Source organism: Asparagus officinalis, chromosome 4 (genome assembly GCF_001876935.1).
Source record: "Asparagus officinalis chromosome 4, Aspof.V1, whole genome shotgun sequence".
Classification (NCBI taxonomy): domain Eukaryota; kingdom Viridiplantae; phylum Streptophyta; class Magnoliopsida; order Asparagales; family Asparagaceae; genus Asparagus; species Asparagus officinalis.
The window spans coordinates 107,035,786-107,051,157 of NC_033797.1; the positions used below are offsets into that span (position 1 = coordinate 107,035,786).

General features: G+C 40.2%; 1 protein-coding gene across 1 annotated transcript; it reads left to right on the forward strand.

The window, feature by feature from the left end:
* LOC109839131 lies at window positions 13,195-14,255 on the forward strand. The gene is made up of 2 exons (XM_020407562.1): window positions 13,195-13,291; window positions 13,636-14,255. Exons 1-2 carry the CDS (start codon window positions 13,195-13,197, stop codon window positions 14,253-14,255), a joined length of 717 nt encoding a protein of 238 aa, XP_020263151.1.

Sequence of the window (15,372 nt, forward strand, 5' to 3'; positions counted from 1 at the left end):
TGAAAAACAAAAGTTAACAATTGTTGATAATAATTAATATGTACAAACGAAAGTTAACATGACAGAGCAAATGTTAACAGTTAGCAATAGAGGTTAACATGTGCCAATGAAAGTTAACATGAAAGAGCAAATGTTAACAATTAGCAATAAAAGTTGACATATACCAATGAAAGTTAACATGAAAGAGGAAATGTTAACAATTTGCAAAAGTTGACATGTACCAATCAAAGTTAACATATACAAAATAATATTAACAGTTATACATAAACATTAACATGTATAGTTAAAAGTTCATGGGTAATGTATATGATAACATGAATGATGGAAGTACGAAACTTACTGATAAAATTTCTGATTGTAAAAATTGGAGAGCCATTTGTTCTCATCTAGTGCGAGCTTTGCTTCTACATGATTAGATATTCTAAAGTTGTGAATGAAAGTTCTTTCACTATCCATTAGGCGTATGCTAAAATCAGAAACATCAGGAATACCCTCGTTTAACAACTTCAAAAGAACTTCCTCCTACTTCTTGATTTTCCTGTTCTTCAGCAAATCGTAGCTGCTTTCATCGGGTTTGCACTAGTACTTGATTATTTTCTCTCCTTAATTTTTTAGCATGATACTTTAATCATCTCTTCATCAACTCCCTTCTTCTTTCCTTCAGCGAATGGGGTTCAGATCAGCTGTGATCTCATTCTAATCCTGTTACTTGGTACCCTTGTCCCTGCATTTGAAACAACTTTCTTCATCCTCTTCCGATACACTTTCGGCCTCCGGTGCTATGATGAATTTCTCAATTGATGTCTCTTCAACGTTCTCCTTCTTCTCCTCTTTTTTATCTTCCTCTTTCTTCTCTTCTTATTTCTTTTCCTCTTTCTTCTCAAACTGTTTCTCCACATTCTTAGCATCCTCGTCATTCCTTTCTTTCTTCTCTTTTTCTTTCTCCACATTCTCAACATCCACTTCTTTCCCTTCTTCGTTCTCCATTTCCTTCTCTTATTGCGTAGCTTCTTATTTTTTTCTCTTCTACTTTTTCAATTTCCTTCTTTGTTTGCATAATCTCTTCTGCAATATGAGCAGCTTCTTTTCCAATATTGGTTACATCGCTATAATCGAAGCAACCAATATCATCACCACTATCAAAAGAATCCAAAATATTTTTCTTTTTCTTCTGTGCAACCTAATTATACCTATCATTCTGTGTCATAAAGATTCTTTACATTCTTCTTTAGGTCTTTGGTGTCAATGAGATCATAAGTTCCTTCATAGGGTTCCACTTTCTTGTTAAGCCTTTGTATCTCCTTGGCGCAAGAATCCTACTAATATCGCTTACTACTCTTGACATCATAGAGCAATTTTCAATTTTTTTAGCAGCATTCCTTTAAAAATAAATTTGTTCATCACTTGTTAACTTCTCTATCTCATCTTCCCTCTCAAAAGCATCACTGATATGCTAGGAAACGATTTGAAAAATTACCAAATACCTATCAGCTAGATAAACAATGAAAACATTAAGGATTATAGTTATGAAAGGCAACAAAATATTGAAATGTTAACATGTAAGCCAAAAGCTTAACACGTAAGGCCAAAAGTTAATATGTTACACTGAGAATTAACATGTACGGATGAACATTAACATGTAACACTGCACGTTAACATGAAATAATATACACTAACATGCATACAGAAAGTTAACATGAAAGAATGCAAATTAACATGTAATTTTGATAAAGTTACAGAATTACGTTCAATATTAACATACAAGAATGTGTAAAGAATAATTGATGCTTACATAACCTATTGATGAGCTCTTAGGCCTTTCCTCAACCTTTTCTGGCTTCTCCTTCTTCTTCTTCTAAACAACCTTCTTCGATGGCAATTGCTCCACAGATTTACTCCTACTTCAGACGAGAGGGATTCTTTTTCTTCCCTAGTGAGAGATGTCATCCTTCCTCAAACTAAGCTTCCTTTGAGGGTATTTCTCACTTCGTAGGCTAACAGGAGAACTTGGTTTCTCTTCTATTGATGGTTTGAATCACACAGTTAGAGAGAAGGTAATAGGGACTGGATTGATATAGGGTCCGCTCTCTTTTCCGAATATCTGATTTAGAGTTCGGTTGTTCGTCCCTACACATGTAACAACTCATAAGAGGACGGGGACTGGTTCCTTTGTTGTTCCTCTGACGATCAAGTCAGCTAGGTGCTTGAGTAGGAATATGGAAAAATACAATGAAATAGAGAAAAAATGCTGAGAAATTGCTTACCGTTTTGTTTGAAATAGTTTTCCTTTTTATATCCAAGCAAGAGGGGTAGTCTAGTCTTTTTAGTCGAGCCTGAGCTGGCGGTTGAGTCAACATCTACTTTACAGGTGTTAGTCATAGATCGGCCAAGGGATGGGCATTATCATTTTGCTATTAATAAGATGGGATGAGCGGCGCACGAAGCCGACGTGGTCTGATGTATCATAAATAGTGTCGGGAATGGAGAAATGATGGTGTCTACCAAGCATTTAATCTGAGGTCAACACGCTATCAGCAGGGGATAGGGGGGGTTAAAATTGAAGTTGTCTTTTGGCTTATAGCGAGGGGTGTTAAGAAGTAACGCCTTTCGAGTCAACCCCATGAGGTATCAAATAACTGGTCGAGTTAGCTCATAGCGAGTCGTCTTCGATAAGAGGACCAATAAGTACTGCCCTTCGAGTCGACCTAAGGAGATATCGACTCGGTAAGTCAGTATCTTAGCAGTCCTGATCGTCAATTCGATTTGAGCGGTGCATGTATAGATACACCTGTTCATTGCTGGCAAAGGGCCACAGCTTGACAACTGAAAACACCATAACAATTAGCCTCTTTCGCTTTGAGTCTGCTTAGGTAGGGTCCGAGTGAATATGAGTAGCTCTGGATGGGTGCGGGCATGCATTAATTGAGGAAACTAAAAAGTTTTTTTCAGATTTCTTATGGCTAACGTCACCACACATTCCTTTTGACTATCGCAGCTCTACTTTTCATGCTGGATTATGGGCCATTCGAGGTTAGTGGGATGCGCCTCGATCCTTGAGATGTTACTTCGGATTCTGAGAGTTAATATTGACCGTTGGCCAAATTTTGATTCGACCGTTCATATTCTGGTGGTTGCGGATTCAGCTACCTATATATAAACCTAGGGGTAAGGGAATTGCAGTTATTGTTTTTTAAAATTCCCTTCTGAGAACTTGAGATCCTTTCCATCCATCTTTTTTGGCGATTACTCTCCCTTCTACGATGACATCAGATCCTGTAGATCGACAAGCTCTTCTGACGGAGTTCCACTCTAAGGTGACCTAAGCACAAATGAGGACACTCCATGGGAGATTTGATATCCCCCGAGAATATGAGCTAATAGCCCCAATGAGGTCGGAGGTCGTCTATGACCATGGACCAGATCGGGCTCCACTTTACTTGTGGCACTTGGAGTTTGGCTTACAGCTACCCTTGCACCTTTTTCTTCAACAAGTTTTCACGGTTCTAGGTGTATTGCCAGCCCAGATAAAGCCGAATGCTATCGCGACCCTGGTGGGGCTCGTGGTGATAAACCATTGGTTGGCAATGAAGCCATCCCTGCGAGTCTTGGTCCATCTGGTGAGCGTTAAAGTGAACTAGACCGAGCCCCATTTCCATTTCCAGATGGTGGAGAAGTACAAGCTCATCACCGGCCTTCCCAACTCGAACAAGGACTAGAAGGAGAAGTTCGTTTGAATCGTGAGGGACGACTTAGATCTGGGCTGCTCGAACTGGCCTGAGATAAGGAGGGAAGCTTTAATGGCCAGTGACCTGCTTAACACCGAGAGGAATGCACTGGACCAAATCAAGGCGTATGTTGGCTCTCACCGAGTAGAGCACCTCCTTAACAACTCGGTCTTAGGGTTGGATAATATATCTGTCATGCCTCCCTCCACCAAGGACCACGAGAAGGCTTCAGGCTTGATCTTAGGAATAGCAGAAGTGGCGATAGTGCCGTCCACTCCTCTGTCCGACCCCCAGGAAGGGCCATCATTAAGGCCTAAAAAGCATCTCCACAGTGACTTACCCCCAATGGAGATTGAGACGATCGAGGCGGAGCCTTCTGTCACCCTCGTCCATATGCGAAGGAGGAGGTCGCAGAGGGATGAAGAGCAATTACCTCGTGCGGCGGCCAAGGTGGTCAAGACCGACGTCATCCATGTGGACGAGTTGGCCCCAGAAGAGTAGGCCAAGGTTTCCCGGGAAGAGGTTAGAGCTGAGGCAAGAGCCTTCACTGACTAAGGAGGGTCATCTGTCCATCGCAGCAAGTCATCCCGCCAGGGGAAGAGTTGGTTGGGGAGGAAACGACGCCTCCCGCAAGGTTAAAGTACCCCTATCCTCATTATGGTGCTGAGATTAGGGAGGAAGAATGTGATAGGATGAGGCAATACCCCATTGGATCTTTGGGGGTCGGCCCTCGATTTTGAGAGGAGCCTGATCCAGAGCACCACTACCAGCCTACTCACCATCTTGATGTCAGGGAGTTGGTCCTTGGTTCTCGCCTGACTCTGGTAAGGGCGGTCGAGTAGTTCTGGCTTCCTTGGGACGAGGAGTTCTTGAGGAGGGTTCCTAATACCGGTCTACACCAAAGCCTTTGGAGCTACTTGGTTCGGGGCACTGGTGAAGCAAGAGATATTTGGCAAGATGGAGCAGATTCAGAGTCACCTCTTAAACCTTTTAAATAGGTGGATTTATGGACCCTTCTTTTTGAGGAGTTAACTCATTTTAACCCCTCTAGAGAGATTTGTAAACCCTTCTACTATCTTTCATATTTGAAAAATTATAAGTGGTTAAAACAATTTACACATTGAGTAAACGTTTTGTGTTTAGCATGCTAGGGAGGGGTTAACAGCCGATTTGGTATTTCTTTTTTATGGTGCTTTTGCTTATTTTTTTCAAGAAGCAACTAATAGTGTGCGTGGTGAAAACTTTTTTGAGGATGCCTTTAAAAGTAGCTTTTACTTTTTTAGTTGATATATTATATATGTCCTTTACCTTTTAACAATGATCATTAAGCATACTTCTACCAAAAGTCTTACCTAATTTTTAAGCAGTTTTGGTATTTGATTTCAACTATTTTTAACAGCTTATATAAGTTGGTTCTATAAGCTAAATTTATAAGTAACTTATTTCTCCAGCAATACCAAGCCAGCCCTAACTCTTTTTAAGTCTTCACTTAACCCTTTGCCAAAGGAGCCTTTATAGGAAACCCTGTAAGAAATTGCAGATTGTTACGTCCTTTAATATTAAGGCAGCGAACATGACTGAAAAGTCAAATTACATGTTATCTTTGCAACAATAGACAAGAAGGAAATTCTTGTGACACTTTCTGCATATATTATGGAAAGTGATCATATAAAAGCCATTATTATAGGAAATAACAACACATGTCGATGGTTTCCAATAACCGTAGACATATATGTTGTTCAATTTACATTTTTACCAAATGAGAAAAAAATTTCTATACCCAAAATACCTTTTATGCTTCATATAGGGAAATGTTTCACCCTTACTCCCACAGAAACGCCACCACCACACAAATTTTATTTTATTTTTTTCTTAAGTAAACTTTTGAGTGACCACACTTCTCCAAAAATTCATCAAAATTCACACAAATTACCTTACGTCTCGTTTGGTACGCGGGAATGAGTAGGAATGGAATGTAATTCTAACTATTTATTCACGTGTGCCAAACACAAAGTATTTTTAGGCGCTAGAATTGTTATTCCCACTTCTTATCATATCGTACTTTATATGGGAATTGTCATTCCTAACCATTTAACAAGAAATTGATATTCCTACTTAAGTGAGAATAAAATAATTAAATAATTTCTAATTATACCCTCCTTAAAAGATACGAATAAATATAAATTCTTATATGAAAAATTATTTCTATAGAAATAATATCATTAGTTGCTCGTACAAATATACAAATAGATGTGAAATATTAAAATATTATTCTTTGTTCGAATTTGCCCTAGTTCCATCATGTCTGCAGTAGAAAAAAATCTCTTCTTTGACTCGACGTGACTCGGTTAGGTAACCATTATTTCTTTTAAAATATGTATGTGTGGCTAATCTTTACCTAAACTTTACAATAATTTTTTATTTTTCAGCGACTCGGTTGCATAATCTATTGGCAATTAGATTAGTAAATATTTTTTCTTTGAATGTATAATTTGAAGTTCCATTGAAGCATACATGCCTAATATTTTCAGTAATTTTTTCAAAACACTCACAACAAGAAATAATGTACTTAATTGATGAGATTGAAACTTTATATTTTGATTAGAGGTTAACATGTTTTCTATTCCTTCAAACCTTTTAGGTTAACATGTTTTCTATTCCTAATCAAAATTTTGAAAGTGAAAGGTTCATTTAAAATTTCATAGAAATTTAATATACAGATTAAAAGTTAACATGTTTTATCAATCGTTCAAATTTTAGTGTTTTCTTCCGATTCCGATCTCTCTCTCTCTCTCTCTCTCTCTCTCTCTCTCTCTCTCTCTTCACGCATGCACGTGGAATTCAGTCATAAATCATGTATCATGCTCATGGATGTAGGCACTGAAAAATGCCAAGGAATTAAGCAAGGTTAAACCTCGCTACAAGCATGACGAGGCTCGTCATCCTGATGAACCCCATCTCAGCCAACAAAGCCCATCAATAGATTCGAAGTTCGTCATTGAAAACGAAGTTCGCTTTGAGATGAAAATCCTCTAGAAGATGAAGCTCATCCAAGAGACAAAGTCCATCTGTAGACGAAAACTTGTCAAACAATGCCTCACCCCTCAGAAGACGAAGTTCGTCCATAAATGAAGCCATTGAAGATGAAGTTCGTCATTGCCATTATTGATGAACCTCGTGCATAGCCGAACCTCGTCTATCATAATTTTTAGAGGCTATATTTAAGGATGGTTAATGACCAATAACTCACTCATTTAAGAAGATTTAATTACCATTAACTCACCTATTTATGTGGGAGTTAATGACCACTAACTCCCTTATTATAATGGGAGTTAAAGCCCATTAACTCACTCCATAATGGTCCTAAGCCTATAAATAGGCAAGATCAACATGAAAGAAAGGGGGATTGAGAGGCTAGTCAAAAGCCATATCTCTCCTCCACTCTCATTGATCTTCATAGATCATTATCATCGACTAATCATTTGGCCTTGTGAGCACTAAAAATGCCAAAAGACAGATGATGGTCGCAACTCATTATAATGAACCTCGCTAGCCAAGACAAACGTCTAAGTTTAGTTAAAATCTAGATTCAAACTCATAGAAAGGCGAGGTTCGACAAGATAACGAGGCTCTGGCTCGACAAGGCAACGAAGCCGATTAACACCGCCTTTCGAATTGACACAGGGGGTCGTCTCATCTTGGACTTCAAGCCGATGATCACCGCCTTTCAAGTCGACACAAGGGGTCATCTCGCCTCAGACTTTGAATCAATCATCACCGCCTTTGAGTCGGCATGGAGGAGGTCTCATCTCGGACTTCAAGCCAGTGATCACCACCTTTCGAGTCAACACAGAGGGTCATCTCATCTCGGATCTTCGAGTCGACTACCAATGTCTTTTGAGTCGATGTGAAGGATATCTCGTCTTGGGTCTCGCCTTGGACTTTGAGTTGACTATTACCGCCTCTCAAGTCGACACGAAGGGGTCTCGTCTCGGGTCTCGTCTCGGACTTCGAGTTACCTATCACCACCTCTCGAGTCGACACAAATGAGATTTTGTCTCGAGTCTCATCTTAGACTTTGAGTTGGCTATCACCGCCTCTCGAGTCGACACGAAGGAGATTTCATCTCGGGTCTTGTCTCAGACTTCGAGTCAGCTATCACCGCCTCTTGAGTCGACACATGAGGGTCATCTTGTCTCAAACTTCAAATCAATCATCACTGTCTTTCGAGTCGGCACAAGGACGTCACAGCAGCGAAGCTTGACATCAAAGTCAAAGCTCGCCAACATAGCGAGGTTTGATATCAAAGACGAGGTTCGCCAACACAGCGAGGTTCGACATCAAAGACGAGGTTCACTAATACAATGAAGCTTGTCACTCACTTCAAATTGGGCTGTAATAGTCCTGAAGACCATGACAGCTATGTAGGCTAAGTGGTAGGTGTCGGTTACACCCACAACCGCATCAGTTATGCCCACATTCCCATGACTTTAGCACGTTAGTTACTTGCTAAACTCCTATAAATAGCCTCGAGCAGCTATTAGGGGTAGACTTAGACTTTAAGGGAGACTTTTGGGAATTTTCAAAGATCAATCTACGTGCTCAAAGAGCATTTAGAGATCTATAGCACCAATCCAAACTCTTCAGCAATTTTATTCTGATCGTCAATGAGAAGTAATCTCGGCACGAGCATCGAGAGAAGCGTCTTTTCGCCACCAATAACCCATATTAAATTAAAGAGAAGTCAAATCAAAACTTTTCTTCCTCTGTAATTAAGAGAGAGTGATTGTAATAGATTCGTATAGAGTGATCGAATCTTAATTCTTCAAATTAAAGAAATCAATCAAACTTTTTTAACCCTACAGAAGATGGCGATCATAGTGAGAGAGATGAGGATCAAAAAAAACCTCACCACACTGACTTATGTAAAAAGGAAAGTTACTTTGGCAGTGAAAACCACTTCCTCCCCTAAATCTTCGTCAAAGCAGAAGGAAAAATCTTCAGATAGTCGCTTTCAGCAAAAGTATGACTTCTAACATGAGTAAGTCATCCTGATATTCAAATCCTTAATCAAGGCAAAAAAGATCAAGCTCCCAGAATCGATGCGTCCTGAGGAGATGTCAAGAATGGATAATCCCAACTATTGTGCGTACCATAGGATGGTTCATCATCCCACCTCTAAATGCTACATTCTGAAGGATAAGATCCAAGCTTTATTGGATGCTGGAGTCTTTATCCTTCAATCCTGATTATTGCTAGAGTGAGGGTAGTTTCAATTTCTTTGCAAAACTATGTACTACCTCAAACTTTCTCTCTGACGGAGCCATGACGACCCAAAGATCATCATAAATCAACTCCAAGGTGAGTTCGAAGTTAGACACGAGCATCTGGCCTCTTACCAAAATACTATCATGTTAATGATTACCTCTTATAGTCACTTCCTCTAAATTCCTCCACTAATTCTTTCCAATAGGATGGTGGGACCATAAAACTATTATAATGATCATAAATTTTTGATACTAGTTAAAATAATTTTTTTGATATTTAAAATATTTAATTATTATTTTTAAAAGAGTATTTGTATTTTTTCGATTTTTCTAGAATTTTCTATGATTTAAAAATCTAATTTTATATTTTTTTAAATGATTTTGATAATTATAAATTTACTTGATGAAGTAAAAACTTTTGAATTAATATCCGTTGTGTTATTATTATTATTACGTATTATTTGTAAATAATTTTCCCTAATTATTCAATTTTCTTATCCTTAACTAAATTCTTAATTATGTTTAATATTTAAACCCTAACCTAATCTATATATAAATCTTTTTTTTCTCTTTTCTTTCACGTGAACCAAGCCCCCCTCCCTGTAGTCTCTTCTCTCAAGAATATCATTCTCTTTCCTCTCTCTCTTTCACCGTCCGACCTCCCTCAAACGCGTTCGCTTCTCCTCTGTTTCTCCCTCAGCCGCACCCGCCCACGCAACCAAGCCACCTCCTGCTCCTCTCCCACTCCATCCACCAACACCGTCACACTCTATGCCCCTACAGCCACCCCTCATCGTCAACCGCTAACCACCCCCAGATTTGCAGCCACCACCGCTATCGATCTCCCCTTGCGCACCGTACGCCTGCAGCCTCTACCCGCTCGGCCGCCCGCTGACCTCAACCCCAGCACCTCTCCCTCTCCCTGTCGCCTCCTCCAGATCCTGTGCCGACCAGCCACCGCCCGCCATCGTCACCCCCTCAACTAGCCCCGCCGCTCGACCGTCGTCCGTCTCTCCACGCGAACTCTGACTGCTACGTGCCGATACCAAGAGCAGCTCCGCTCAATGCCTCCGCCTCGTCTACCAACCCCTAGGCCACGTAGGCAAGATCTCTAACATCGATTATTGTTTATTTTAATTTTTTAGATTATCGTAAAAATTATTAGGCGTAAGATCCATGTTCCCGTTATTTAATTCCGTACAATTTTAGATCTATCATAAAGTAATTATGTGCAAGATCCCTATTTTTCCCCGTTTATTATTTCGTACAAGTTTAAGATTTGTTAATTGTGCGTAAGATTCTGATTCTATATTAGTTTATGGCAATTCTTATATTTGTCGTGCGAATTTACAATTTTTTTACTGTTTTTTATTAGAATTTTGGATCTGTTAATAATTATCTGTGTGGGTTTGATGAATAATATTAAATAAATTCTAATTATGTGATAATTAGTATTTTTATAATAATTATAATAAATTAAAGAATTTATTTTAACATGGGGATTAATTTAGAATAATTATAATATTTTTAGAATTTATTTTGTGGAAGGAAATCATTTTAGAATGATAAATATTTTGAAAAGAAATTATTTTGGGAAAATAGACTATTTTGAATTAATAAGAACTTATCTTGTAAAAAAGGTTAATTTTGAATTTATAAATTTATTATTTTAAGAGATTATTTTTAGAATAATTAAGGTAAGAGATAATTTGAAAGGAATTTATTTTGTAAAAAGATTATTTATTTTGAATTAATTTAGTTTATGGTCGTGTGATTGATGGTTATTGACCGCGATATTTTATGTGCAATTTATCCGCTGATTCCATGATTCTTATTTTAATTACGTGACATACCATATTTTATTTGCATAGATTAGCTGCATTTATTGTTCCTTATTGTGTTTGAGAACCATTAGTAGTTCATGACTAAGTGGTCTTGTGCGTTATGAACAAGACTTAGTGACATGTGTGTGTACGTTGACTAAATTTAGGAGGTGAACCAGAGATCTAGTTCAGGTTATGATTATTGACTTAGAAAAATGAGAAGAGTTGGGATGAGGGAGTCTTGGTTCATGTGATCGGATAAGACTGTTGATATATCTTCCAGGCTAGCACCAGTGAATTCGTGTACTCACTGGGGTTGGTTTGTTAGGCCAAAGTGAACTCGTGTACTCACTTTGGTCTGTGGGAATTTAATTCGTCGCTTGAGTTTAGATTGAGTTCGTACCATGCTTGAAAACAGATTGTGTGTAGTCCTCTGGCCGCATGTGTAGCGGGATTGGATGCACGTAGGGGATTTGTGAATAGTCAGTTATCTAGTAATATGAATGTTGACTCTATATGAGATGTGGATCAGTGACCTGTTATAGGATGATTAGTTACCAACTCTTATTACCCAGTTGATTTTTAGATTCTTATGATTATTATGATTTAGTGGTGGATTGCATTTCGATTTGTTAGATTTCTAGTTACACGTTCTATTTTCATTTCTGTTGTTGCATCGGTTATTGTATTTGTCATTCGACTGTTCTATTTTCCCTTGTGGGATCTTGTCGTGTGCCATGCATGCTAACATACTCCTATTTATCTCGGGTGTACGTCAGATTTAGAGGACGGACAGGTCCTATATGATGATGCATTAGAGCCGGAGTATGCCCAGCCGGTGTGTCTTCCAGATGGAACAGGAGAACAAACTGAAGCTTAGCCATTTCTTCCTGTAGTTGTTGATGGACACTAGATTACGTATGTAGTACTTTCTCTTTTAGTCTTTTGAGGGATTTAGTTTTTTTTTGCAGTACTTCTTTCTTATTTCTGTTAGAGTATGTATTTTCATAGTTTTAGTTGGACTGTTTTGTAATAAGGGCATGGTTAACCCAAACTTTGTGTCCCGGATGATACTCTATTTATGATATGACTCTTTTCTATTCCGGGTTGTTTATTATATTCTTGCTAATTGTGATCGGGGACCTGTAACTTCACATTGTATATTGCTTGACGCTTAGCGTATTAGGTTGAGAAGAAATGATTTTTTATTTATTCTCCTTAATCTAATACGTTGCGAGCTTATTCACGTTCTGATTCCCTAGTGTTTTGGGAAGCGGGGTGTGATAGGTTTTTATGGTGGCCCATGCAGGTCCCGGTCCCGAGTTCCTACCAGTGAGAATATAATGGACAACTTAGATGCGTATCATATTTTATCCATGAGACTATACTTAAGCCCTTATTCTATTATCTTACTAACTATGTTTTAGTTCCTACTTTTCTCAATTTTAGTTTTGATTTTGACCTTAGTTTTCCTTTTGATCCTCACCTTCCTTCAGAACCATGGTGGGTACAAGTAGCAATGGTAACACGTCCGGTAGTAGTGCCCCACCGTCTGAAATGGACACGCACCAACTTTTGGTGATAATTCATGGATTGGTTGCGAATCAGCAGTTCTTGGCTGGGCACTTGTAGCGGGAGCCTCATTACTAGCCTCCCCCTCGCACAAAGTCTGGTGTTAAGGAGCTCTGATATATGCGACCTCCTTCCTTCTCTGGTGCTGAAGGGCCTCTAGCAGCAGAGGAGTTCCTGAAGGTTACCGAGACCATCCTCACGGTGACCCGTACTGCTCCTGTAGAGTGGGTAGATCCTATGGATATTCAGCTAACTGATACTGCACGAATCTAGTGGGCATCTGAGAAGACCCATCTTGAGAGGCCAATCCTGTGAGAGACGTTCATGGAGCGCTTCAACATGAAGTATTTTCCTTAGTCAGGTCGGGATGAACTTCTGCGTAGATTTGTCGAGCTCAAGTAGGGAGTTCGATCAGTTGATGAGTACGAAGCTGAGTTCTCCTCCCTTAGTCGATACGCTCCTCACCTGGTTACCGACCCTGCTATTAGGAGGCATCAGTTCTAGAAGGGTCTGGATAAGTATATTAGGTTGGCTCTTATGGTAGAGCACTTACGACTCATGATGCCGTACTGGATGTAGCGCGTGAGATCAAGAGTGTTCAGAAGGAACCTGAAGATCCACATGTGGTTTAGAGTAGAACACCAGTAGCTCCAGCCAGGAATGTTGAGCACCCCCCTCCGAGGTAGCAACAGAATCCGCAAAGGTAGCAGTTTTCTCAGCGTCAGCCACTTCCTCAGGCCCACCCCTATCAGCGCCTTGGAGTGCAGACTCGCAGCCAGCCTACAGCGAAGTGTTTCTATTGTGGCCATGCTGGGCATACCCAGCAAGAGTGCCCCAAGCATCTTCATCTATGCTTCAATTGTGGGTCCCCTGGCCATATCAGTTGGGACTGTCCACATCAACAGTATGCTATCTTGCCCCTACCTCTAGTTCGGGCAGCTCTTCCAACTCCACCTCAACCTGCTCCAGTAGCACTGACTCGGTAGGGACCCTATCCTCGATCTAGGCCTCTTCTTCCTCAGAAGTAGTTTTTTCAGCAAGCGCAGGGGCAACAACCACCGTGTCAAACATTCATGATGTCAGTTGTGGAAGTTAAGGCGAACGACCAGGTTATCACTGGTAAGAACTGTTCATTCTTAGTTTTAGTTGCATATGATTTTTTTCCTTATTTAGCATTACCTGATGATATCATACTAGGATTTGTTTATGAGTGCTAATTTTAGTTGCATTTACCTCCTCCCATAATAGGCAAGGTTCTTATTTCTTCTGTTCCTGCTTTATCACTCTTTGACTCTAGAGCTTCCCATTATTTCTTGTCTCGACGATTTGCAAGTACCCACTCTTTTCCTATAACTCCTCTGACTACGGGCTGGAATATCAGCACTGGCAGTGGTGTTTTAGTAGCATGCAGTGGTTATGAAGCATGTCCGGTGGTCATCAGTGGAAGAGAGCTCTTTGCAAATTTCCTGGTGATTGATTTGTCGAGTTTCGATGCAATATTTAGAATGGATTGGTTGGGGTCATTCTTTACCACCATTGATTGTCACTGTTGGAGTGTAGTATTTGAGATACCGGATCAACCGAGGTTTGAATTCCTTAGTGGCAGTACATCGGCTGGACCGATAGAGTACAGAGCTAGACCAAAGAAGGCGACGTTTGCTGTCATGCAGGTGGAACCCGAGAAGCCAATTGTAGTTCAGGAATTTGAAGATGTATTTCTTGATGACATTTACGAGTTGCCACTGGATCGAGCAATTGAGTTTTTTATAGAATTGAAGCCTGGAACTGCTCCGATCTCCAAGACCCCTTATCGTATGCCTCCGGCTGAGTTAGCTGAGCTTCAGACTCAGTTGGATGATCTTATGTAGAGAGGCTTGATACGACCCAGTGTGTCGGCCTGGGGAGGACCTATGTTGCTTGTGGGTAAGAAGGATGGGTCCAAGCGGATGTGCATCGACTACCGAGAGTTGAATGCTGTGACAGTGAAGAATAAGTATCCTCTTCCCTATATCGATGATATATTTGACTAATTAGGAGGATCAAGAGTATTTTCTAAGCTGGATCTGCGGAGTGGATATCACCAGGTGAAGGTCAAGGACTCTGATGTTCCCAAGACTACGTTCCGGACGAGATGTGGACATTATGAGTTCTTAGTAATGCCGTTTGGTGTGACTAATGCACCGGCGACATTCATGAACCTGATGAATCTGGTGTTCTATGATATGTTGGATAAGTTTGTAGAAGTCTTTATTGATGATATCATGGTGTACTCTAAGAGTGAAGCGGAGCATGTGGAGCATTTGCGGTACGTGTTGAAGACTTTGAGAGAGCATCGGCTATTCACCAAGTATAGTAAGTGCTAGTTTTGTCTAGATCGCATTGCATTTCTAGGACACATGGTGTTAGGAGACGGCATATCGGTAGACCCGGAGAAAGTAGTTGCTGTTAAGGATTGGCCTACCCATAAGGCGGTGTCCGAGATTAAGAGCTTCCTAGGATTAGCTGGATACTACTAGTGCTTCATCAAGGATTTCTCAAAGATTGCAGAGTTGATCACGCAACTTACGAGGAAGGATATTAAATTTGTTTGGTCCAACGCTTGTGAGCAGGCGTTGAAGGAGTTAAAGTCTCGACTGATCTCGGCCCTGGTCTTGACGATACCAGATAAGAGTGGAAACTTTGAGGTGTTCTGTGATGCATCTGGCAGAGGACTGGGATGCATTCTCCAGTAGAATGGTTATATGGTAGCGTATGCATCTCGTCAGTTGAAGAAGCATGAGCAGAATTACCCTACCCATGACCTAGAGTTGGTAGCTATGATTTTTGCTCTTAAGCTTTGGAGGCATTATTTGTTGGGACAGCAAGTGAAGCTGTTCACTGACCACAAGATCTTGAAGTACATATCTACTCAGAAGGAGCTCAACATAAGACAGCGTTGATGGTTAGAGCTGATGGCAGATTACGACATTGACCTTTAGTACCACC

What these genes read in the sequence shown, in the direction of transcription:
- LOC109839131 (XM_020407562.1), top strand. Translation starts at nt 13,195, where the DNA reads ATGCTGGGCATACCCAGCAAGAGTGCCCCAAGCATCTTCATCTATGCT. An exon ending in TGGGACTGTCCACATCAACA is followed by an intron (nt 13,292 to 13,635) that starts GTATGCTATCTT and finishes CTCCCATAATAG; the next exon opens with GCAAGGTTCTTATTTCTTCT.